Source organism: Haematobia irritans, chromosome 1, assembly GCF_050003625.1.
Source record: "Haematobia irritans isolate KBUSLIRL chromosome 1, ASM5000362v1, whole genome shotgun sequence".
Taxonomy (NCBI): Eukaryota; Metazoa; Arthropoda; class Insecta; order Diptera; family Muscidae; genus Haematobia; species Haematobia irritans.
Genome location: NC_134397.1, coordinates 264,197,706 through 264,224,906, shown reverse-complemented (window position 1 = coordinate 264,224,906; position 27,201 = coordinate 264,197,706). Strand labels below are relative to the sequence as shown.

Here is a 27,201-nt window from a genome sequence, read left to right as displayed (position 1 = left end):
TTCATATCAAAACGGGGTTTCATATTTGAGCTTGTGCAACAACATACCTTCAAATGCGCCAAATGATAGTCTAGTAATACTTTGGCATTAACAATACTTTCAACGGTACCAATGAACACAAATGGCACATGTCCCGGCTCACGTTGTATAGAGACGTCGGGCTCATCGTCACCAGCAATCTATGGTAAGTTGACACAACCATGTTTGTTGGAACACATTTCGATACATACATATATGAAGGGAGAAGGAAAAATGAATATATTTTTAAAATCGATCCCGCAGCAATTGAATGATTATTTACCACCTTGATTCGAAATACTCCACTTTTGTCAACAATCTCTTGTATGATGCGACCATTCTTGCCAATAACCTTACCGACTAACTCTCGAGGAACATGGAACAGTTCCTCAGCATATTCCAGCATGGCTCTTGCTCTCTGTACAGCTTCCTCTGATTCGCCGGTGATTTTAAAAGTACATGACTTCTCTTCGAGTTCTATATTGGTGACACCTTCTAGAAGGCGGGCTTGTTGGATATTAGAGCCATGTGAACCAATTGCTAGACCCATTAGATCTTCACGTACCTGAAATACGTGAACGTGCCTAAAATGCAATAAAGAAAACAAACGGGAAAATATTCCATTAGTAAATAATATGGCCTTCTGGGGGGTATTGAAAATAAATCAATTTGAACGGACTTTCGTTAAACTCACCCACGGTTAAGTAGCTTCGTTGATTTCAATTGGCGTGCAGCTTCCTCAGTATGTCTTAATATCATATACTGTAATGTGGAAATGAGAATTTATTCATTTGATGCTTTTTAAAAGCTATAGTTTTTCTTTATACCCTCAACGAAGTAAGAAAATATGCAAAAAAAAAAAATATAGTTGACAATTTAGTGACACCTAAACATGGGAGCTATGAATCAAACTCGATATAAGCGATGATTTACAGGGGTGTCTTATATACATTTTGAGTTAGGTTAGGTTGCAGCCCTATGTATCAGGCTCATTTAGACTATTCAGTCCATTGTGATACCACAGTGGTGAACTTCTCTCTTATCACTGAGTGCTGTCCTATTCCATGTTAAGCTCAATGACAAGGGTCCTCCATTTTATAGCCGGTTCTGAACGGCGTTCCACATTGCAGTGAAACCGCTTAGAGAAGCTTTGAAACACAGAAATGTCACCAGCATTACTGAGGTGGGATAATCCACCGCTGAAAAACTTTTTGGTGTTCGGTCGAATTAGGAATCGAACCCACGACCTTGTCTATGAAAGGCGGGCATGATAACCATTGCACCACAGTGGCTCCAATATATTGTTCTCCAATTAAAATTTTAATTGAATTAAAAAAAAATATTCAATTAAAAATTTAATTGATTCAACAAATTTTTTAATTAAAACAAAAATCAATAGTATAAATTATTTTTTTAATTGGATTAATATACTTTTAATTGATACTATCATTTCTATGATTGAAGACATATAACATAAAAATTAATTGGATCAATTAATTTCGTGATTGAAGATAATTTTTTTTTCTGTGTAATGTTGCCGACAATCGAGCATAGTACCTATGTAAGAGCTGTATCTAAATGTCGGTTAAAACATCTAAATTTGAAACTGGAGTAAGATCGGTTAATAAATAAGGATTTTATAACCAAATTTCGGCAAATCGAGCGATACATATATATGGGAGCTATATCTAAGTCTAAACCGATTTCGATGATATATTGCAACTTTAGTAAGTACTATAGACGTTTATATTGTGCCAAACATTTACTTTGTGTTAAATTTGAATATGATCTGTTTGTATATATAGGAGTAATATAACCCCATATATTGGGTCAGCATATAGTATTTTTCTGGCTCTTGATTCCCAAATCAGGACTCTCTCGTTCCCAAAAATCCCCAATTTAAATAAATAGTCCTCACAAAAACTCCACTACATTTTTGAAAAGTTCTTATGAACTTATGACTCTGCTTTAGAAAATCAGCAATAATAAAAAAATTTTGTCAAAATGTTATACCTATGGAAATTTTTTTTTCAAAATTTTATATCTATAGAAAATTTAACAAAATTTTATTTCTATAGAAAATTTTGTCAAAATTTTATTTCTATAGAAAATTTTGTCAAAATTTTATTTCTATAGAAAATTTTGTCAAAATTTTATTTCTATAGAAAATTTTGTCAAAATTTTATTTCTATAGAAAATTTAACAAAATTTTATTTCTATAGAAAATTTTGTCAAACTTATTACTATAGAAAATTTTGTTAAAATTGTCAACATTTTATTTCTATAGAAGGTTTTGTAAAAATCTTATTTCTATAGAAAATTTTGTCAAAATGTTATTTCTATAGAACAACTAAACGTAGCTTAGCGACAAGAGTAACAGAACATGAAGCAGACATAAGAAAAGGCAGACATACAACAGCTTTAGCACAACACTGCATTGAGTTGGGACATAAAGCAGACTTTGAGAGTGTCAAAATCTTAGACAAAGAGAGAAAGGAGAATAAACGTTATACTCTAGAGAGTCTAAGAATACAACAAAGAGTTCAATGTGCAATAAACAGAAAAGAAGACAAAGATAACACTAATGCTGCCTATACATTAGCTATTATTTAGTTTACGTCCAATCTTCTATGATCGTAGTCATAAGGAAAAACATCTGTGATATTTTAATTTAGTTTTGTAATTATTTTTGAAATTATTTTAAATATTTGTTTAATGTCGTGGTGTTCCTGTGCCGTTACTTTTTACAATTTAAAATTAATTTTAAAAAATATGACAAAAGACTAAATGTAAGTTTAGAGTTTAGCTTATGATACGCTACATAGAAGTAATTGTATGTTATATTTTTTTCTGTTTACAATATGGTTGCCAGATTTCAATAAAAAATTCATCCCAGAAGAAGTTCGATATCAACAACGAAACGTCGGATGTAAATATGAAATAAAGTCTTTTTATTTGCATATTGAGAGACCTTGAAAGCCCATTTTAGAACAGATCTAAAAATAACCAAAAATAAAGAATAAGAAGGTCGTACCAAAAAAATAACAACAATATAGAAAATTTTGCCAAAATTTTATTTTTATAGAAAATTTTGTCAAAATTTTATTTCTATAGAAAATTTTGTCAAAATTTTATTTCTATAGAAAATTTAACAAAATTTTATTTCTATAGAAAATTTTGTCAAAATTTTATTTCTATAGAAAATTTTGTCAAAATTTTATTTCTATAGAAAGTTTTGTCAAAATTTTATTTCTATAGAAAATTTTGTCAAAATTTTATTTCTATAGAAAATTTTGTCAAAATTTTGTTTCTATAGAAAATTTAACAAAATTTTATTTCTATAGAAAATTTTGTCAGAATATTATTTCTACGGAAAATTTTGTCAAAATATTATTTCTATAGAAAATTTGGTCAAAATAAGATGAAGATTTCTAAACACATCATCAGGATCGGTGATCCACTTCCAAAAAGAGTTGAAAATGGTTCGGTCACCATGTATTTATGAACGAAAATTTTCTTTTAATTCTCAAGTAATAAAATTGGGTGAAAGATCAATATGAAGATGAACCATCATCAAAATTTCTATATTTATGGGATATATTGTCCTAATCAATGATGACCGCTAATGAGCGGGCAACATTTGCGACCGATTACTCACAATTGTTGAAAAATGTCTTATCAAAATAAAATCCTGTGTCCCTTTCTATTTCAAATGCTCAATTTACACCATTTTAATAATAAAGAGGAGTAAATTTTTCTTTTTTTTTTCTATAATGAACTGATTTAAAAAATCGCCAAATTGATGGAAGTCCCCAAAGTAAAAAATTTCGTCCCCATTTACGAAAAAATCCCCAACAACTGAATGATTGATTCGATTTATTCAATAGCGTTCGTCCTTCTTCCAAAAAAAAAAAAAAAAAAATAAAAAAAACACCCTGTACCAAATTTCATCAAAATCTGCAAACAACAAATACATATATGGACAGACGGACACCAAGGGCTAGATCGACTCGGGAGGTGATTCTGATTAATTTTTCTTTTTTCTCTTCGCTTAGTGCTATATGAGGCAGGACTATGGATATCATTTGGGAGCCACCGTGGTGCAATGGTTAGCATGCCCGCCTTGCATACACAAGGTCGTGGGTTCGATTCCTGCTTCGATCGAACACCAAAAAGTTTTTCAGCGGTGGATTATCCCACCTCAGTAATGCTGGTGACATTTCTGAGGGTTTCAAAGCTTCTCTAAGTGGTTTCACTGCAATGTGGAACGCCGTTCGGACTCGGCTATAAAAAGGAGGTCCCTTGTCATTGAGCTTAACATGGAATCGGGCAGCACTCAGTGATAAGAGAGAAGTTCACCAATGTGGTATCACAATGGACTGAATAGTCTAAGTGAGCCTGATACATCGGGCTGCCACCTAACCTAACCTAACCTATGGATATCATTTGGCGATTGGTTTCTTTGAATTTACAAAAGTTTTTCTATCCATGGTTCAGATATTTAACTCTCTGGTATGTGATACGGGCCTGCAGACTTTAAATTTTATACGATCTCAAAGATTACGATTTATCAAACTAGTTGAGGATATTTTCGCTTAACCCAACTAGCGTGAACAAGTTAATTTTGTTTTGTTTACTCACCTTTTGTATTAGATTTCGGAAATGCATTTCCTTAAGCAAATGGGCTCGTTTCTCACTAATTTCCCATTTGGATATTACCACTAGAGCATTCTGTTCAGGATCGTAAACACAAACGCCAGCGTTTATTCCACGTTGAAATTCCTTATGAATGTCTTCTTTATGGGCACTGCATAAAAAAATAGAAACACAAAAACACAAATGAGTTTGTCCGCTCAGCATTTTTGATGTTTCGATATATAATCTTTACTTACTCTGCACGCAATTCCTCGGGTATTGGTATTGTGAACTGATAAAAAGTCTTTGCTGTTATTGGTGGATTCATATTTTTCTGTCGTAATCTTTCCATATCCACTACTTCCGTATAGGATTGATCTAGGCCCGAATAGACTACAGCGCAAATGTCCGCATTAAGCATTTTCAAGACGCCCAACCACCAGCCACAGGCTTCGCCAGCCGTTCTACGTGTAAGTACTTCAACTTCTTGACCCAATTCAAAGGCCGGCGGCTCCGTCAATTCATCGGGGGGATAGCGTACATTATTAAAGGCATATTTTTGAATCCCTGGAACGCTATCAAAGCAAAACAAACCAAACATGGGATAAACAATTAGTGGACGTCACCAATATACGGGGAATGTAAATATAACAAATTGTGTGTGGTTAAAGAACTTGTCACATTTTTCTTGGGCATAAATACACACAGGCTATTTGGTATGTGAAAGAAACACATAAATCTAAAGGACAGGTGTTTGGTGTTGGCCATTTTTAAAATCAACGCCAACGATGCCGCCGACGCCATCGCAGCCCCATCTACAAAAACATATTTGGTATGAAATTGGTATTAACGTCAGCCAGTTGGTGTCATTATTTGTTGGGTATTTTGTTTCGATTCTATTATCACTACATACTCATGTTGTCACCATTGCTAGTCGCTCTAAGTCAGTCATAATTTGCCTGTGACATAGATTTGGGATAAGGAATAAAACAAACACATTTTTGGTTTTTTTTCATTGGGGATCTTCTTTCTCTCTGGTGGGGTAGTCGTAATTGGCTCAGGGCCAAATGTATTTGTTTTCTTTCCCTTAGTTGATTTGCACGGAATACCAACAACTTTTTAATAGGGAATAAAAATGGAAGATCACACATAAGGGGGAATGGAGGGCTCATAGCCCAAAACGCCAAATCAAGACGAATATGCGGAAATCAAATTTTACACTCATTTCGATCATACAACAACACAAATGTATGTTTTATTTTTAGAAGCAATGGCTATTTCCCTTCATCCTATGCCTTTGGACGGACATTAAGAGCTTTATGTGAGAGAGGAAAATTTAATCTGTGTAAAACAAAACCATTTGCATAAGAATTTATTGTTTGTTTGTGGATTTGTTCAACAATCCACAAATGTTTTGTAGATTCAAATTAATGTGTTCATAGATGCCTTGTAGTGCTCGACCGAAGAATCGGCTTCGGCCATAAATATGACCACCGTATTGGGCCTTCGGCATGATGAGACCGATTAACCGGAGCCGAAGTTTTTTTCCGGCAGTTTAAAGTTGCTTTCAAGAGAGATACAAATAGTTTTAAGACAATTTTATTTAAAAATTTGAGTTTCCCATATGAAATTAATGATTTTGGCACTCATGGTTGTCACTCGTGCCAAAATTAATCTACCAAAATTTGAAGAAAATTTTACCAAAAATCTACGGAATTTAAAAAATCTTTTTCAAAATTTTACTTCCATAGCAAATTTTCTCTAAATTTTATTTCTATAGAAAATTTTGTATAAATTTTATTTCTATATCAAATTTTGTCAACATTTTATTTCTATAACAAATTTTGTCAAAATTTTATTTTTATAGGAAATTTTGTTCAAAGTTTTATTTTTATAGAAAATTTTTTCACAATGGTATTTCTATAGAAAATTTTGTCAAAATTTTATTTCAATCGAAAATTTTGTCAAAATTTTATTTGTATAGAAAATTTTGTCAAAATTTTAATTCTATAGAAAATTTTGTCAAAATTTCATTTCTATAGAAAATTTTGTCAAAATTTTATTTCTATAGTAAATTTTGTCAAAATTTTAATTCTATAGAAAATTTTGTCAAAATTTTATTTCTATAGTAAATTTTGTCAAAATTTCAGGAATAAGGGTATAGAAAATTTTGTCAAAATTTTATTTATATAGAAAAATTTGTCAAAATTTATTTCAATAGAAAAATTTGTCAAAATTTTATTTCAATACAAAATTTTGTCCAAATTTTATTTTTATAGAAAATTTTGTCAAAATTTTATTTCTATAGAAAAATTTTTGCCAAACATTTATTTCTATTGAAAATTTTGTCAAAATTTTATTTCTATTGAAAGTTTTGTCAAAATTTTATTTTTATTGAAAATTTTGTCAATATTTTATTTCTGTAGAAAATTTTGTCAAAATTTTATTTCTATAGAACATTTTGTAAAAATTTTATTTATATAGAAAATTTGAGAGATTTTGCCCCCATTCTTCTTGTAACACTTTTCCTCAATTCCAAATATCTGGGCTTTGCGGTGGCGTTTTGAAGTATTTGGTGTTGTGAAGGAGCCACGTTTTCACATCCCAGGCCGTGTGTTTGGGGTCGTTGTCTTGTTGGAATAAGAGGTCTTTATCTCGGAATCCCATTTTAGCAGCGCTGGAGTGAAGATTTTCTTTCAAAATGTTTAAATACAGTTTGGACTCCATTATCAAATCAATAAAAACAATTGCTTTTACATTTTTTATTTTCAAGGTTTCCCCAGGCTTCCGCCTTTCATGTTACAAATAATCGCACTATATTAAAAGTGGTCTTCCGAAAACTATACCAGAAGAGACTTCTTAACCATTGTAAAAGTTTTTTGTATTACATGTTACGAAATTTGGAATCGCAAATCGGAAAATTTAAATATTGGTTATGAGCTCATATTCACCCTTATTCCTGAAGTCGCCCTCGCTCTCGCCGTCGTTTTTTGTCGTCTGTCGCTTTTAAGTCGTTTCGTCATTCATTTGGTATTCCTGTGAAGTGGCGACGACGACGATTACTTTTTGTACCAATTACAATACTCGGTAATAAATGGCCGATATCACTAGAAAACAATCAGCTGATGTGCAAAAAATTAATTTTATTTTTTTCGGTTTAAAATATTATTTCTGACGCAAATCTATGTCGGAAATTAGACGCGGGAAAAAATGTGGATATATATTCAAGAACAGTAAAAGCTTCCAAAACTACTCAGCGACGACGCTGAGATCAATGGCACAAGAGTCATCGTGAAAGAAAACAATCAGCTGATGTACAAAACTGAATTTTAATTATTTGCGATTAAATTGCAGTTTGTTTGTAATCCAATTTTGACTTGGAAAATTAAGATAAATGATAAATTTGAAATGATTTACATTATCTACATATGTTTGGTGCTAAATGAAATACATTGGCCTTGAAGGGTTTCTATTAAAAATAAATGGAATTGAAAATCAACACGTATACTTTAATTTACGTATACGAAGTTTTCTTTTCTATGATGTGAATGTGATGACCATAACTACTATATATACAGGTTTTTGCCAATTTAGAATAAATAGCTCATTTTTATATCAAGAGATTTGTGATCGTGGTCAGCTCAGAACTCCTTGATATAAAACTTGAGTTCCTCAAAGAGTGGAAACTGGAATAAATACTTGACCAATATAAATTTTTTAATAATAGTTACAGCTTTTCTACCATTTGTCTCTTTTCTTGGCATTGAACTACAAACCTTTTGTTCCAAATGGTTTTAAATCGCTGGAGTCAGTCTAGCTCATCTAATGGCAGATCCCCATTTTTTCATTTTTTGTAATTTTTGAAGATTAGTCACTTTACTTCTTACGAATTTCTACTTTTTAAATTTATTTTTCAATTGTTCATTTAATAAATTCTAAAAAACTTCTTCAAAAACTAATCACTAAACTCGTCGCTGGTAAATTTAACGGCGACAAAAAACTACACCTGGAATACCGATTTTCGTCGATAGTAGAATAAACGGAATACCAAATAGTGGCGACCAGACGAAAAGCGACGGCGAGGGCGACTTCAGGAATAAGGGTGATTAAAATTGTTTCAGGGTCCGAGAGTATCTCTACCCAGCAAAAAAAGCGTCGCCAAAAAAGTAATGAAAATGTTCTTTTTGGATCCGGAGGTGGTGCCAAATTGACGTAGAAGCGATGAATTTAACATGGGCTTGTCATAGGACGGAACTCCTCCATTTCAACAGCCGTTGCACTGAATTTACATAATTTCTTTAGGTGTGATCCGAATTCAATGGTTTGGATGTAAATTAAAAAAATTCTGTGATATTTTGTCAAATAAATAATTTTTAATTTTTTTTTAATTTTTAATAGATTCTAAAGCTTGTCAGAAACGTTTGACCTCAAATATTTTCAAAAATGTACAATTTTTTTAGATTGGATTTAGCATTTTTTTTCGACAAAATTTAAATGATTTGTGCCATTTTATGAATTCTTACCTATTTGAAACAAAAAAAGTTAAAATTACCTATTAAAAGTATGAAAACACCAAGTATAAAAAATTGAATTAAAAGTACTTCCTGGGTAGTTAAAATAAAGAACATCATTGGGAGTGCATCTTCTGGAAGTGCTTTTAAAGTTGTGCCTTTGGAAGAACTTCCAAATTTTTTTGCTGGGTATTTATCGTTACAAGAAAATAATATAATGTACATTGTTAGTTGTGCAGACAGCGCGTTATAACCGTAGTTGTAGGAAATTTATAATATATTATTCAAATGCCTAAATGTATGCCACGTCAAAGCAGGTTTCCCTTTGACCGGGATCCCGAAAAATTCGAAAAATTTGACTTGTATTTTTATATGTTTGTTTAATATTTGTATTTGTTAAAAGAAACTTGCAACATATTTCAGTATACATTAAAAAATAATTCGGCTTAGCCTTCCGCCGACTATTGCTTTTTTGCCGAACAATGGCTTCGGCCGAAAATATTCGCTTCGGTCGGGCTCTAATTCCTACTATGTATGAGGTAAGTTACAAAATATCTCTCAAATATAATTTAACATATATATCAAATTACGCCAAAAATTCTATTGTACGATGATAAATAAATTTCATAGCCCCTTGCAAACTTCCTTGGTTATTTGGCTTTTTCTCTTCTGTCTCCGGGACAGTGTCTAGCAGAGAAAGAGAATTTATGTTAAGTGACACAAACAACATTTTATATATAGAAATAAAATGTTGACAAAATTTTCTATATAGAAATAACATTTAGACAAAATTGTCTATAGAAATAAAATTTTGACAAAACTATTTATTTATTTATTTATTTTCATTTATTTAAGCAATTCAAAGCCTTTACAGGGCCAAGTTAACGAATTACAATGTACTACTCTAACGGACATTACAATATTATATAAAAATATTAAATATAAATTAATAAAAATTAATGTATCGACTGACAGTTGGAATAATCAATTGATTGCGACGAGAGCATCCAAAAGCAAACAAGTTGACAAGAAAAAGAGGAGTTTGAGTCTTAAAAATCTTGTAAAATAACAACAGAGATCTTAAATCAACGAATTCTGAGAAGGAACATCCTAAGAAGCGTCGAACATAGTCCGAAACATGATCGAACCGTCCAAGCGAATATAGATAACGTACTACTCTATTCACTGCTCATTTCACCTTTCTCAAGTTCTCCATCGTTGTACTGCTATACACCTCTATACAATAAAGTAAGTGGGGCATAACTAATGCATGTATCAACTTCTCCTTCACCGAGTAAGGTAACGTTAGATCCGAGTTATATGTTACAATTGACGCAATTTTATGTTGGTTAGCCTAACTAAAGGGTGATACGGTCAAAATTTGGTCAAGGGAAAACGCGTGTAAACCGGTGAAATCGTTTATTTAAAAAATCAAATTAAATTTATTTTTCAAGTTCAGTTAGTATAAAATTCAGGAAAAATATTCAGTTAGGTTTTCGCTTTTCCAAATGCGAATTGCCAGGCTTCACGCTTGACACCTGCCATCACATTTTGTACAGCCACCTTGTCCACCTTCTTCGCCGCAGAAAGCCAGTTTGCCTTGAACTGCTGCTCGTCCTTAGCAGTTTTTTTGGTCTTCTTTAGGTTCCGCTTGACAATAGCCCAGTATTTCTCAATTGGGCGGAGCTCTGGCGTGTTGGGAGGGTTCTTGTCCTTGGGAACCACCTGCACGTTGTTGGCGGCGTACCACTCCATGGCCTTTTTACCGTAATAGCAAGATGCCAAATCCGGCCAAAACAGTACGGAACAACCGTGTTTCTTCAGGAAAGGCAGCAGACGTTTATTCAAACACACTTTCACGTAAATTTCTTGGTTGACAGTCCCGGAAGCTATGAAAATGCTGCTTTTCAAGCCACAGGTACAGATGGCTTGCCAAACCAGATATTTCTTTGCGAACTTTGACAGTTTTATGTGCTTGAAAATATCTGCTACCTTTCCCCTTCCTTTTGCCGTATAAAACTCATGTCCCGGAAGCTGCTTGTAGTCGGCTTTGACGTAGGTTTCGTCGTCCATTACCACGCAGTCAAACTTCGTCAGCATCGTCGTGTACAGCCTCCGGGATCGCGCTTTGGCCGTCGTATTTTGTTTATCATCGCGATTTGGAGTCACTACCTTCTTGTAAGTCGATAGTCCGGCTCGTTTTTTGGCTCGATGCACGGTTGTAGACGATACACCCAGCTTATTTGCGGCATCTCGGAGAGAGAGGTTAGGGTTTCGCTTGAAACTACCAGCAACTCTCTTTGTCGTCTCAGCGGCTTCCGGTTTTCGATTTCCCCCGATCCAGACTTCCTGGCTGTCGACAAACGTTCCCCAAACACTTTAATTACATTTGTAACGGTTGATTTGGCAACTTTTAGCGATTTTGCCAGCTTTGCGTGCGAGTAGCTCGGATTTTCGCAATGCGCGAGCAAAATTTTGATACGCTGCTCTTCTTGCTTGGACGGCATTTTAACAACTGAAGAGTGAATTCCAAAATCAAAATAGGAGCAATATTCTACACACACACCTTCAAAATGAGGTGTGTTCAGGTTTTTTAAATGCAAAATTGAAAGAAATACGTCAAGTTTATATTGACCAAATTTTGACCGTATCACCCTTTATGTTGTCAAAACAAAGCTTGTTATCAACAGTGACCCAAGACTATCCATTGAAAATTTACAAAATTTTCTATAGAAATAAAATTGTTACAAATTTTTTTATAGAAATAAAATTGTTACAAATTTTTTTATAGAAATAAAATCTTTACAAAATTTTCTATAGAAATAAAATTTTGACAAAATTGTGTATAGAAGCAAAATTGTGACAAAATTTTCTATAGAAATAAAATTTTGACAAAATTTTCTATAGAAATAAAATTTTGACAAAATTGTGACAAAATTTTCTATAGAAATAAAATATACATAGAAAATAATTCACAAAATTTTTATAGGAATACAATTTTGACAAAATTGTCTATAGAAATAAAATTGTGACAAAATTTACTATAGAAATAAAATTTTGACAAAACTTTCTATAGAAATACAATTTTGACAAAATTATCTATTGAAATAAAATTTTGACAAAATTATACATAGAAAAAAATCACAAAATTTATTATAGGAATAAAGTTTTGACAAAACTTTCTATAAATAAAATTTTGTCAAAATTATCTATAAAAATAGAAATTTGGCAAAATTTCCTTTAGGAATAAATTTTTGTTAAAAAAGATTAAACCGATTTCTCGGAATAAAAAATCCCCATAAAAAACCCATATTTGTGGAAATTCCCTACCAAATCCCGAAGTCCCCAACTCAAAAATTTCGTCCCCATATTCACGAAAAAATATCCCCAATTTCGGAGAAAATCTGCAATAATGGCAACACTGTCCTAGGGTGAAATATAATATATTTGAAAAATATATATGCTTGAAGCAAAATATATTTGGGGTATATGTTATAGAAGAGACTTTTTTGGGGGTGTAGATGCAGATTAATTCGTTTGGAATCTCTCCCTTTGTAGGCAAGACGCTAACGGTTATACCAAGATTGCATTGCTCTATTAGTTTTCATTTCGTTTGAGACCGAGGTTATTCATCCCAAATCAATCAATCAGCCCATAAAATAAAATCATACCTATGATGGATAGAGATATAGTGCACATTCGTGTTTAAAATTTTGCGGTTTTCACAATAATTACTCAAGGCTAAATTGTGAGCCACCATTTTAATCGCAGCTCAGTTTATAATGGATCTCGTTATCAATCGCATATTTGAAAAAGTCAAAAACCCAAAACTCAAGTTAATTCTGGTAGTCTCAATACAGAAAAAGATGCGAAGATACGGTATCTGATGTAACGTACTTGCATTAATTATTAATTGTATCATCTAACCCCGCTAAATCTACACTAAAGACTATGGAAATTCTCCTTATACAAAAATATGTGTATAGTAAGGCTTGTGGAGTTTCGAACTTGGCATTTTCTTTTCAGTACCAATTCCTCATGTCCAATAAGCTCGTATTGAACTTTAAATAATACATAAAAATAATTAATTTGGAGTAAAAATAAACCTTGCATCGATATCAGGCTAACAATAAAATTATAAACATTTTTATCAATCCATCCTATTGTATATGAAAGCAATGCCTTTAACGAGCCAATTGTATGAAAATGTTTTATTTCTCACACGAAAATGGAAACCAAGCGTGGTATATGATTATGTATATATTCTTAATATCGGTGTTTTTAGTCTGCCAATATTTGCTACATATGATATATTTTCTTTCACAATAAAGGGGTGCGGAACTTTTTTTTTGCTATAGATCTTTAAATTTTGCAATAAAAATTTTCAGTTACAATATACAACTTTGTAATATAATTTCTTTCTTTCTTTTTTTAAGCCCAAATTTATTGCAGTAAATTCTTACCACTATATGCGACGAAATTGTTAAAAACTTACCCATCGACCTCACAACAAACGCCATCTTCGTGCACACTCTTGACCATACCCTGAAAAACAATAAAAAAAATTTTAAGGATTATAGAAATGATTTTTTATTAAGAAAATATTATACTGGAAATCGCCATAAAAAATAAGGATGCGATATAACATAAAAGCAAGAGCAAACTATTGATGATAACTCTGGCACAATATTAGTTCTTGTTGCAAAAGAACATTAGCATTTTGTTGCAGATGTCACCTAAACTTCAAAAGTCTTTCAAGGCTATGTGGCTACACACAAAAAAATATCACGAAAATTTTTCCAATTAAAATTTTAATGGAGTTTTAAAAAATATTCAATTAAAAATTTAATTGATTCAACATTTTTTTAATTGAAACAAAAATCAGTCACAAAAATAATAGTAACAATTAATTTTTTAATTGGATCAATTACCTTTTTAATTGAATTAATTTTTTAATTGATACTATAATTTCTGTGATTGAAGACATTTCAATTAAAAATTAATTGGATCTATTAATTTCGTGATTGAATCAGAAAAAATTTTTTTTTGTGTGTAGGTAATGCCGGAATATGTAGAATTGCCTTAGCTGAGTACCTGATCAAGCTCCGCAAAATAGGTTAAACTCTTCCCATAATAGCTGACATATGTACTCCAATGCTGGGCGATTTATTCTCAGTTCATAATATAAAATACAATCAAGCATGAATTTATGTCTACAAAAACACTCTTCCCATCATAGCTGACATATGTACTCCAATGCTGGGCGATTTATTCTCAGTTCATAATATAAAATACAATCAAGCATGAATTTATGTCTACAAAAACACCTCCTCGCGGTTTATCAAAACCGTATACTTTACGATACCTTAAGTGTTGACATAAATACATCTTGTTTCCATTAGCAGCAGGCATTATAGCTATACATTAATGCATTACGCAGATAAGTGCACACTTATGTGTGTAGTATTTTCTTTCAATTAATTGAAAATAAATTTTAAATGACAATAAAATAATTAAAATTAACACAAAAAGTGCTGTGTAATAATTAATGCTTTGGCTATTTACTCCTCTCGATGACATCTCTAGTACACACACACCACAATGCACAGTGGGACAAGTTTTGTGGACAAAGAACATTTATATTTAAAATATAGAGAGCAAATGTCATGGCTGAGAGGGCTTTGAGAAATGGAATTTAATTCTAAGACGATCGGTATACTAAACGATGGGTTTCAAACTTTTCTTTCTTGACGTTACATACAAATGCACAAACTTAACAGGTTGGCTGAAAAAGTCCCCGGTCTGACACATAGATGGCGTCGCTAGTATTAAATGCATATTATTTTTATATAGTACCCCAAACTTCAAATGATTCGTGTCAAAATTTGACGTCTGTAAGTCAATTAGTTTGTGAGATAGAGCGTAAAAAAAAGGAATTTCGTGTTTTGATAAAATACTGTTTTCTGAAGGGAAAAAATACGGTGGAAGCAAAAACTTGGCTTGATAATGAGTTTCCGGACTCTGCCCCAGGGAAATCAACAATAATTGATTGGTATGCAAAATTCAAGCGTGGTGAAATGAGCTCGGAGGACGGTGAACGCAGTGGACGCCCGAAAGAGGTGGTTACCGACGAAAACATCAAAAAAATCCACAAAATGATTTTGAATGACCGTAAAATGAAGTTGATCGAGGTACACATAAAAAAATTTCACGAACATTTTTCCAATTAAAATTTTAATTGGGTTTTAAAAAATATTCAATTAAAAATTTAATTGATTCAACAAATTTTTTAATTGAAACAAAAATCAATTACTCACGCACACTCACGAAGATATTATTTTCGTGACTCACGCTCACGCACGACATTTTGGTTTGTTAATCACGCTCAAGCACACTCAAGCTGTTGTCATGAGCGTGACTCACGCACGAATCACGAAAATGTTCGTGAGTCACGACAATTTCGTGTCACGTGCACATCTCTAGTCGATATGTGACAATGGATGAAACATGGCTCCATCACTACACTCCTGAGTCCAAATCGACAGTCGGCTGAGTGCACAGCGACCGGTGAACCGTCTCCGAAGCGTGGCAAAGTAATGGCCTCTGTTTTTTGGGATGCGCATGGAATAATTTTTATCGATTATCTTGAGAAGGGAAAAACCATCAACAGTTACTATTATATGGCGTTATTGGAGCGTTTGAAGGTCGAAATCGCGGCAAAACGGTCCCATATGAAGAAGAAAAAAAGTGTTGTTTCACTAAGAAAACGCACCGTGCCACCAGTCATTGAGAACGACTGCAAAAATTCATGAATTGGGCTGCAATGAAGAGGTGATCGCCGTAACTGAGGCAAAACCGAAGGTGTACTACCAAAATGGTATCAAAAAATTGGAAGGTCGTTATAATCGTTGTATCGCTCTTGAAGGGAACTATGTTGAATAATAAAAACGAATTTTGACAAAAAAAATGTGTTTTTCTTTGTTAGACCGGGGAGTTATCAGCCAACCTGTTACCATGTACCACAGAATCTTTAGTGAAAATGCCTCGAGGAAGTAAAATTTAAGAGGAAGAACAATGAAAATATGAGCTGCAGAGAAATAAAAGTAGAATTGGGTCAGAATGTGACTAGACAACGAATTCAGCAAATTATCAAGCACGATATAGGACTAAAATACGAAAATAAAATTCCTAAACCGCTGTTAACGCAACACCATAAAAATGCTAGTATTTCTTATGCTGAAAAATACAAGTTTTGGGACGAAGAGTTCGAAACGGTTATACTTAGAGACGAAAAGAAATTCAATTTGGATGGCCCTGATCACAAATATTGGCGACATTCTCCGTACCCTCGTCAAACTTGCTATAAACGCACCCACGGGGGTGGATCTCTTATGGTATGGTCAGCTTTTGGAGCACGAGGAAAATCTAAAATATGTTTTTTTTTTTCAACTAAAATTAACGTATACGAGGGCGGTTCGGAAACTTCTTAGCCTATCAATGAAAGAGAATAGTTAGTTTTTCAAAAATATTTTTATTTTTCAATATAATCTCCTGAAACTTCAATACACTTAGTCCAACGTTTTTCTAGCAATTCTATCCCTTGATTAAAATAGTTTTCCTCAACGTCTTCAAAATAGTGTTTTACAACTGTAATTGCATTTTCATTTAAGGTAAAATGCTTGCCAGCAAGGAATTTTTTTTAGATTTGGGAACAAGTAACAGTCACTGGGAGCTAAATCAGGAGAATAAGGTTTGTGGTCAAGCAACTCGTACTTTAATTCGTTGATTTTAGCCATAGTTAAAACACTCTTGTGCGCTGGTACATTGTCTTGATGAAAAATTAATTTTTTTTGTGTGTTGTAAGCCAGGACGTTTTTCTCGAATTTGTACATTTAATTGATCCAAAAGGTTGCAATAGTACTCTGAATTCATTGTTTTACCCTTTTGCAGATAGTCAATCAATAAAATACCTTTGAAGTCCCAATAAACCGTTGCCATAACCTTACCAGCCGAATGAATTGTGTTTGCCTTCTTTGGGGCACGTCCTCCAGCTTCAATCCATTGTTTGGATTGTTCTTTTGTCTCTGGAGTATAGTGGTGGTGGATCCATGTCTCATCAACAGTTACACAGAAAAAAATATGACCAAAATATTTCCAATTAAAAAGTTAATTGAAGTTGAAATTTTTTTCAATTAATAAATTAATTGATACAATTAACTTTTTAATCATGATAGAAACATTAAGTTAATTAAGTCAATGATTGAAAATTTTCAAATTTTTAATTAAAAAATTAATTGACACAATTAACTTTTTAATCAAATTCGGAAGACTAAGTCAGTTAAAAAAGTGATGAACATTTTTTTAAATTTTTAATTAAATTTTTTTTTTTTCAAACAATCAATTGTTAATCCATATAAAAATTCTAAGCCAATTCAAAATGCAATTGAAAATAGTTACCTTTTTTAATTAATAAATTATTTGAGTTTTGCAATCAACATCAATTAAATTTTTAATTAAATCAATTAAAAAATTAATTGAAATTTGGTAATGAAATCAATTAACTTTTTAATCAATAATTTTTTCTATGCCCAATTAAAACTCTGATTGATACTATCATTTTCGTGATTGAAGACATTTCAATTAAAAAATTAATTGGATCAATTAATTTCGTGATTGAATCAGAAAAATTTTTTTGTGTGTATGAAACGACGCTTAAAATCCATTTTATTTCGCTTAAAACGATCCAAACAAGCTTGAGCAATGTTCATTCTTATGCGTTTTTGATCGACTGTTAACAAATGCGGCATCCATCTTGCAGAAAGCTTTTTCTTAATGCAAAATTAAGTGGACTCGATAATTTGAGATGCCCATGATATTAGCAATTTCACGCACTTTTATTCGTCGATCATTTAATACCATATATCATGCACTTTGGCTACAATTTCTGTGGTTCACCTTCAATGCTTATACGACCACGTTTAAATTCAGCAACCCAATTTTTTACTGTTGCATATGAAGAAGCACTTTCACCTAACACATTCACCATATCATTATGAATTTCTTGTCCCGATAAACTTTTTTATGTAAATATTTAATGACAGCACGCATTTCTAATTTTTCCATTGTAAAAAAATTGCGGATGCGTCTTTTTAGAACACCTGTTTCTATATGAAGGAGTTGCCAGATCGAAACAAAATTTAACATGTGTTCATAACAGAGATGGAAGTTTCCAAAACACTCAACTTTTTTCTGTTTATACCGCGCTTTTTGTGCTAGGCTAATGCGCTTTACAGACTATCAGTTATTCCGGACGACAGTGCTCGTGTCGAACATATCCCATATATTGTGCACATTATAAGTTAAGTCCGAAGGCATAATCGATACTGCTGCATGTTTATGGGAACGATAACACATTTACCGATTATTTAGTCATCGCCGACAAGTCGTATCGATCCGGCACTCTGCAAGATTCTTTACAAACACCGACATTCCGTCCGGAATAACTGATAGTCTGTAAAGCGCATAAGAAGTTTCCGAACTGCCCTCGTATGTCGATTTATCGGAGAACAATTTAATAGATTTTGCAGATGAGTTATATGGTGAAGTTTGGACTTTCCAACAAGATAATGCTCCCATTCATGTTGCACGCCTCACAAAAAACTTTTTTAAGTCTCATGATATACCTTTACTGGACTGGCCAGCACTAAGTCCCGATCTAAATCCTATAGAAGATCTCTTGGGAATATTATCCGCTAAGGTATTTGCGAAGTTCAAGCAATATACAACACCCAAAGACCTGAAGTCTGCAATTACGGCAGAATGGGGAAAAATCGATATGGCAACTCTGAAAATGTTGGTATGTTCTATGCCCCAGCAAAAAAAGCGTCGCCAAAAAAGTAATGAAAATGTTCTTTTTGGATCCCGAAGTGGTGCCAAATTGACGCAGAAGCGATGCATTTAACATTGGCTTGTCATAGGACGGAAGTTCTCCATTTCAACAGCCGTTGCACTGAATTTGCATCACTTCTTTAGGTGTGATCCGAATTCAATGGTTTGGATGTAAATTAAAAAATTCTGTGATATTTTGTCAAATAAATAATTTTAAAATATTTTTTTTTAATTTTTAATGGATTCTAAAGCTTGTCAGAAACGTTTGACCTCAAATATTTTCAAAAATTCAAAATTTTTTCAGATTGGATTTAGCATTTTTTTCGACAAAATTTAAATGATTTGTACCATTTTATGAATTCTTACTCTGTTTTTAACCTATTTGAAACAAAAAAAAGTTAAAATTACCCATTAAAAGTATGAAAAAACCAAGTTAAAAAATTGAATTAAAAGAACTTTCTGGGTAGTTAAAATAAAGAACATCATTGGGAGTGCATCTTCTGGAAGTGCTTTTAAAGTTGTGCCTTTGGAAGAACTTCCAAACTTTTTTGCTGGGGCCTCACTGATTACAGCAAGTTCTAATAAACAAGGGCAATACTATATCGTATTAGTTAATAAAACTATCTTAATTTTAATTGTACATATAAATATTTTCTATGACTAAAAATGTAAGTACAGTAGAATTCATTTATAGCGACCACGGTTATAACGACCATCCGTTTATAACGACGGATTTTCAAAGCAAGTTTTGTTCTTAATAGTTTGTACATGCGCAAGCATTCGCTTAGAACGACTCCGGTTTTAGCGACCATCTGCTTTTAACGACCAATTTGCACGTCTGCTTTGGAATGGATATTCGGTTATAACGACGATGTAAGTTCTGTGTACTAATTTTTATTTTTTTCATTCCATTTTTTGTCGTCAGCCAATACTAAATAAAGAAACATATACTGCAGGGAATCACAGAATTTGTTTTCGACTATCCCAAACAGAGGTACAAATGACAAAGAAGAAATATTCAAACCAGGACTGGGATGAGTTCGTAAATGTCGATGAAAACGTCGTGACATCAGAAGAGCCTTCATTGAGAGAAATATTGGAGAACACAAAAGAAAATGATGAAACTCACAGCGATAATGAACCAGATGACGAAGATGAGCCAATCAAAATTCCAACTAGGACAGACCCTTGAGTGCGGTGCACACATTAAAACAGTAATTACGATTTGGGGGTTCTGATATATCAGAGAGTTTATATAGTTCCGTTGAAATTTTTGAAAGTAAATTATTAAAAGAAATTCTTGTAAGTAGAAAACAAACCACAATTCTAAACTATTTCCAATCTCAATAAATATGAATATACACGATAAAAAAAAACTTAAAAATATTGTGTACACTTATTTGGATACAACGACGTTCGGTTATAACGACGTATAATTTCGGTCCCTTGGCGGTCGCTATAACCGAATTTTACTGTATGTATTTTCTGTCAAAGCAAACGTTAAGTAAAGATTTAGTTTATGATTTTAGTAACGAACATAAGTGTAAATAAAATAAGAAAAAAATCTTTTCAATTAAAGTTCTTTATAAGACTAGAACATAAACTTACACGTTCACATATAATTTCTTACGGGGGTATAATTTATGGGGTCTGGAACAAATACTATATTGATCCCCAAGTCATATGACATTCTCTATAAGATTACATCTGAATAAAAATAACGAAGTTCAACCTCAATTTGTGTTGGATTTGATTAAATACAAAAATAGCATCCAAAACTAAATGACAAGCAATGAAACTACAAATTCTTGGATGCTTTTGACGACTATAAAAATTTTATGTTTCTGTGATGTGTCTATGCAACATATTTTTTGTCGTCATAATGATAGTCTCATTAATGCATATTTTTTATGTCTATGCTATTTGGGCTGCCACAATTGAAAGGGAAAATCAATGCAATGAAAAATGGATATCTATACAATCAAAAATAAACAAGACCAACAAGCCACAGAAAAATGTAAATTAGTTTGTATTTGAAATAAGAAACAAAAAATAATAAAACGAAGGCACTGAACGAAGGAGTGTGGCTAGAAAACACACACAGACGTCATAACACACCGTCTCACATACACACACACACACTCGAGCCAACATACAATGAGATGTTGTAAACAATGATAAACAACAAAAACCGCAAATCCTACAATGGGAGAAGAAAAAACCCTAACAGAGAATTAGCCAGAAAAGTTGGGGAAAAATCAAAATAACAAAACATAGAAAAAAAAAGAAATAAAACAGCTGAAAAAAAATCCAAACAAAATACTCAAAGTTCACAGTGCTAATATGACATCGCCGCCGAGAAGCAAACACTGAGCAGAGCAGAATAGAAACCCAAAACAAACTTAATCAACGACTAAACGAACGAAAGCAGAGAAAACGCATCGCAGCTCTATGTGTTCTATAGCGAAAACAGCACTGATGATGACATAAACGAAGAGTAGTGTAACTATTGTTTTTTTTTTTAGCCAAAGATTTTTTGGAATGCAAGGTGGAGTTGGTGTTAATGTTGACTAAATTATTTTTTTATAATACAAACCGAATGACAATAAACTTTTCTTTACCCTTTTTTCAAAGTTAAACCTAATTCAATAACAACAACTTTCATGAGGGCCTTAATCTCAATAATAAAGCTCCTAAGGCATATTGACAAGTTCCAATGGCATAACATTTTTCTTTAACCACCTGTAATAAATTCTACATCACACAAGGATATATCAATAAATTAAACCAGAGTTTCCAGAGGATTAGGTTATGCCACTTTGGTAGATTGAACCATAACCCCCTACGTTTTAGTCGATTATATTGTTGGGCTTATTAACCCGACACTTTTTAATAGAAACGAATTGAATGAAGTGAAGGAACTAATATAACGGAATAGTTTTAAATCATGGATAAGCATTTGACCATACAAAGTGATATTGATATAGGTGAAATTTCCCGGTGTTATAAAAATGGTGGATTGTCTTTTATTTCTACTAGAGGTTAGACTAGAATATGTGCTGAATTGAAGCCTTTCATTGCCCACCATCATAACTTCGACATTCCATTTGTAACACATTACTAGAGGTGTGCGCGTGACACGAAATTCTCGTGACACGCGTGAATCACGTGAGTCGTGAACAAAATCCAAAGCAACTCTCGTGAATTTGCGTGAATGGGACTAAAATAAATATGTCGTGCGTGAGAAATAAAATCGGTTCGTGAATGTGCGTGAAAAAAATTCCTGCAAAATCACGCTCACGAGAATAATCAAGATTTAATTCACACTCGTATGTTAACTGAAATTAATTTAGCTCTCGAACTGTATTCTATTTTTGAATTTTGTTACCTTTGCTGATTTCCTTTGGAAAGTATCGTGAGTCTCGTGAATTTGTCGTGAATCGTGCGCGAACGTGAGTCTTTAAAAGTAGTTCGTTTGTGAGCGTGCGTGAATAAATATTTTGCTTCGTGAATGTGCGTGAGTGTGAGTGAAATTTCAGTCACGCGCACACCTCTAGTATTTAGTATCTATTTGTCGTGAATCGTGCGCGAACGTGAGTCTTTAAAAGTAGTTCGTTTGTGAGCGTGCGTGAATAAATATTTTGCTTCGTGAATGTGCGTGAGTGTGAGTGAAATTTCAGTCACGCGCACACCTCTAGTATTTACCCATTTTTAGTGGGAGCCACCGTGGAGCAATGGTCGCTTTGCATACACATGGTCGTGGCTTCAATACCAGTTTCGACCAAACACCAAAAAGTTTTTTTTCGGCGGTGGATTATCCCACCTCAGTAATGCTGGTGATATTTCTGAGTGTTTCAAAGCTTTTTTGAGAGTTTGGCTATAAAAAGGAGGTCCCTTTTCATTGAGCTTAACATAGAATTGGTGGCACAATGGACTGAATAGTATAAGTGAGCCTGAAATATCGTGCTGCCACTATACCTAACCTAACGTAGATGAGGCCTTCATCGACTTTTTTTCTGTATAGAGTAAATAGCTTTTGTTTACATTATTTGAAGAAAACCAAAAAATCAGTGCTGAAAACCAGTGTTGTCAGATGAGATCACTTTTCGAACTGTTTTTTTTTTTACTTTGAGGATTTGACTGGGATAAATAATGTTGGAATTTTTCTGGGTATATTTCCATCTTCAGCCACAAAGTATTAAAATTGTTGTAGAATTCAATTCACGTTATTGTTTACCATCATATTTTAGTATAGGCCTATAACCTCTAGTTGCTAGTTCCCGTATAAATAAGTTTATTACAATTTGTAATTGTAATAAATAAAGTAAATAAATATTTTAGTAATACATTCGAAAAGGCCAAATTCCGATTGGCAAGAAATAAAAAAAAATTAGAAAACTATTTTAATTTTGTTCTAAATGTTTTTCCGTGTTCTGGTTTACGAATTTTCATAATTGAGTACAGCCACAAACTCGTAAACTATTAAGCTTGTAATTTTTGACCTTCAGAGTAGTGTGTTAAAATTTCGAGAGGCCTGAAAATATTGTGTTTTATTTACGAATTCGTAAATCTTTGTATACATCTTCATTACAAGATTTTTTTCTGAAGCTGGCAAGTTTTGTAGTCCTTTCCAATTCAAAAATTCCATAACATGAGATTGTTTTTGTTTGTTTCTATAAAAAAAATCATATACATAAAACATTTATATTTCATTTCCATTTTATTTAACAATACAGTAAGCCTTCGTGGCCAATAAATCGTATTGTTCTTAAAAATAGTAATACATTAATAGTAATTGTAAAGTTATCAATACTAATCATTAATACTTAAATTACCCTACAATGCCTACCACTCCACCATCCTCACTTTGGCCAAAGTCACCTAGAAAACTAATATTAATAAAACTAACTAACACCTATCATTGGTAAATAACAGCCAACATTAAATATATTCATTCAAACTAGTCAGTAGCAAGTTTCTAAATTGATTCTCAGAAAGCCCAAAATCCCTTACTGCTACTGGAAGATTGTTCCAAACCCTAGCAGTAGTAACAATAAACCCCCTCTCAAAAAGGGAACAATTTATTCGTGGTATAATTATCTGTGGATTTCTCACCGATCTGGAAAAAACAAATCACTGAAGAAGTTCATGTAACAACATTTATCTCCGTGACAAAACGTAAGGTTCAAATGAAGAACCAAGAAAATCAATTACCTTATTTGTCACATGTTCAAAATTACGCAACACAAAAACATAACGACCTATTATATTGAAACGTACAAGATACCACCTCGATACAATAGTTAATCTGAGACATCAGCAAAGCATGGGCCACTATACGCTTGACACGGTCCGTCAAGTATATACCACAATTGTATAATTTCCTTAGTCCCAAAGTCACTCTCGCTGAGAGGGAAGATATATGTTGTCCAAAATCCAAATTCGCATCAATTGTAATACCCAATCATTTGACCGTCTGATCAAATTTTCTTTGGGATTTTCTTTTGAATGCTACATTGATAAAAGCACTGTGTCAATTATTTAAAAATTAGTGAGGCAATTTTTCATATTATTCAAGGATAAAAAGCACTTGATGCCAAAAAATGTACGTATCTAAAATCAATAGTTTTACAAAATCTTATATTTATACATCTGACAAATTCTTATTGAATATTTGATTTAGGTGAAATAGCAACCAATACTCCTTTCCAATTCAAAAATTCCATAACATGAGATTGTTTTTTAGAAGGGATAAACCGCAGTAAGCGAACAAGAAATAAGCCTCGCAAGTTGTCTCCTTAATTTGTGGGAGAGAGTTTGTGTGAATATTTGGATGGCCACATTTGGATGGAAAATAAAGGTTTAAGGTTTCGTATAAATTGAGGTGCCGAGCGCAATTTAACATCGAATTAATTATATAAATAAAAATTTGGATCATATTTCCCGTTCTAGACACATTGACTTTTTGATTTTCAAAAATACCAAATGTCGGTCATTAAAGCAATGCTGCCAGTATTGCCAGGTTGAATTTTAATGATGTATCTTCATAGATTCACCATAAAATCTTATTGTGAATATACGCAGCTTCGTTACTATAAAGTAACGGAAATGCAGAACTAAATCCCAAATGTTAACGACACTCAATATTACATTTAATACGAATTTATAGATTTAGGACACTATATTACATTTATATTAGTTTCAACGTAATAGAGCTTGAAATAAATATCAGCCATTGCCATCCCATTTGGTGCAAGAACTTACTACATTGCTATATAATCAGAATTATAAATCTTACCTTATAATAGGCACCATTGTCGAGTCGAACTTCGACAACTAATTCATCCATGTTGATGGTTTTATATGAATCAGCTAGAAAAAGCGTAAAATACTCGTCAAAGGCAAGAACAAATGTTTAGTAGCCGCTGCTCGTAAAAGAACGATAATGAATGATGACGATGTTGAATGTTGTTCGTGACGGCAAAATTATTTGTTGTTTTTATGAATGAGACCCTCCGTAGCCACAACAGGAATATATGAGCGATATTGGAAAATAAGAGGTAGAGATGGTGGGTTTATGACGGAGATAATAGAGAGCAGAGGATATGACTGCAAAATGTGTGTTTTGTTTTTTTATTTTGCTTTTGGTTGCGGTGAGGAGCAACAACGATCTTCGCTGTCGATAAGTTGAGGTTAAGTTTATCAATCGAACTCTAATGCAGTATACGTGGGGTTTCCCTCAATAGAATTCTGAAGAGGTTATATTCTTCTTTGAATGATGTCCTTTCCGTTGTGCAAAATTAGATTTCTATTTGGTTCAGTCTTCTTTTTTGTTGTTGTTTTTAATGGCCAGGTCGACGCCGTCGTCGTGGGTTCAGTTCAATGTGTCGGTCTGTCGTCTTCTATTTGTTTTGTTTCCTCTTTTGCTATGCTTGGACGATTGATGCTGTTCAGATTTTATTCCTCTTCTTCTTGTTTTTTTTTTCTTTTTTATTAAGGAGCACGGATTTTTATTGTTGTGTGGTAGTTTGTTGATTGATGGGAGTGATAAATTGAAAATAAAAATTCTAAATTTGTTTTATGTCTGGTTGCAGCCACTTCTCTCTTACGCTGGTTTCTATATTTATGGCTCCTAAAATGACAAAATTAAACAAAAATATATGTAAGATCAAAAGCAAATACAAACTGATTTACAACAAAACATTTGTTCCTTAAATATCCATTTAAACGAATACAAAATTACGCCCAAAACCCCTTTTACCCAAGAGAAAAAAAAACGAACAAATGGAGGAAAAAATTGTCAAGTTCTGCTTCATGTGTGAATAGCCTTTTTGCACTGACTGCTCTGTCAACGTTGACGTTTGCGTTTGTCTAGCTTCTCTTCTTCTTGCTTTTCTACCTAACAGCTCTGTTACCAATTCACTCTCACTCTTTTTTCGTTGATGGCGAGTACTACAACGACGAATTGTTTGACTAAAAATTCTTATTAGATTTGGAATTTTTTCCGACAAGAAAGTATGCGGCTCATCTTTGAATTTGTAGTGTTTTTTTCTCTACTGTCATATACAGTGGCATTTAAGTCAAACATAAAATCTCTTTTTGGGTTTGTGTTTGAAAAAAAAAACAAATATGCACTCAGAAACCCCCCCTAGCCAAAGAAACAAACGCACACAAGTACAAAAAGAACAAGAAAAAAAACTGTCTCCAACAACAAATAGACAAATGTGTTCTAGTGATTTAAGGAATGTTTCTCAAAACGCCTTTACTCTTTTAAATGTCTACAACTCTTTTTGACGTTTAAAAATATTCACAATTTTATTTTCCATGCCGATTTGCAAAAATATTCTTTTCCGCGTTCTCTCCGTTTTTCAAGAGACGATAATGTTCTTCTTCTTCTCGACGTAATACAATTCCAACTTCATGGTGTTAATACTCATTGTATCTTCAGCCGATTTTTTTTTTCATTTTTTCCTGCATATTTTGCAAACTTTTTGAATATATTTCTACACTCACTATTCAGGATTAGTTTTTCTATGCAATTTTGATGGTTTTATTTGATTTATTCGTACAATTTATGTTTTAATACGCCTTTTTCAGAGCGTTCCTTCAATACAACTACCTCACAAATTCCGAATTCGCTTAATGGTTC

The 27,201-nt window shown here is 32.8% G+C and overlaps 1 protein-coding gene across 3 annotated transcripts in view; it reads right to left on the bottom strand.

The window, feature by feature from the left end:
- Fmr1 (synaptic functional regulator FMR1) overlaps positions 1 to 27,201 on the bottom strand; it is a 32,830-nt gene extending 5,629 nt beyond the window's left edge. The window contains exons 1-8 of one of the 3 annotated variants that reach the window (XM_075292266.1): positions 27,066 to 27,201; positions 25,351 to 26,184; positions 13,660 to 13,709; positions 4,911 to 5,228; positions 4,660 to 4,825; positions 713 to 780; positions 302 to 602; positions 48 to 179 (exon numbers count right to left, since the gene is read on the bottom strand). In XM_075292266.1, coding sequence (XP_075148381.1) covers positions 48 to 179; positions 302 to 602; positions 713 to 780; positions 4,660 to 4,825; positions 4,911 to 5,228; positions 13,660 to 13,709; positions 25,351 to 25,401 — 1,086 coding nt within the window. In that variant the 5' untranslated portion in view covers positions 25,402 to 26,184; positions 27,066 to 27,201. The remainder of the gene's footprint in view (positions 1 to 47; positions 180 to 301; positions 603 to 712; positions 781 to 4,659; positions 4,826 to 4,910; positions 5,229 to 13,659; positions 13,710 to 25,350; positions 26,185 to 27,065) is intronic. The other 2 variants (XM_075292280.1, XM_075292273.1) reach the window with 2 other exon arrangements.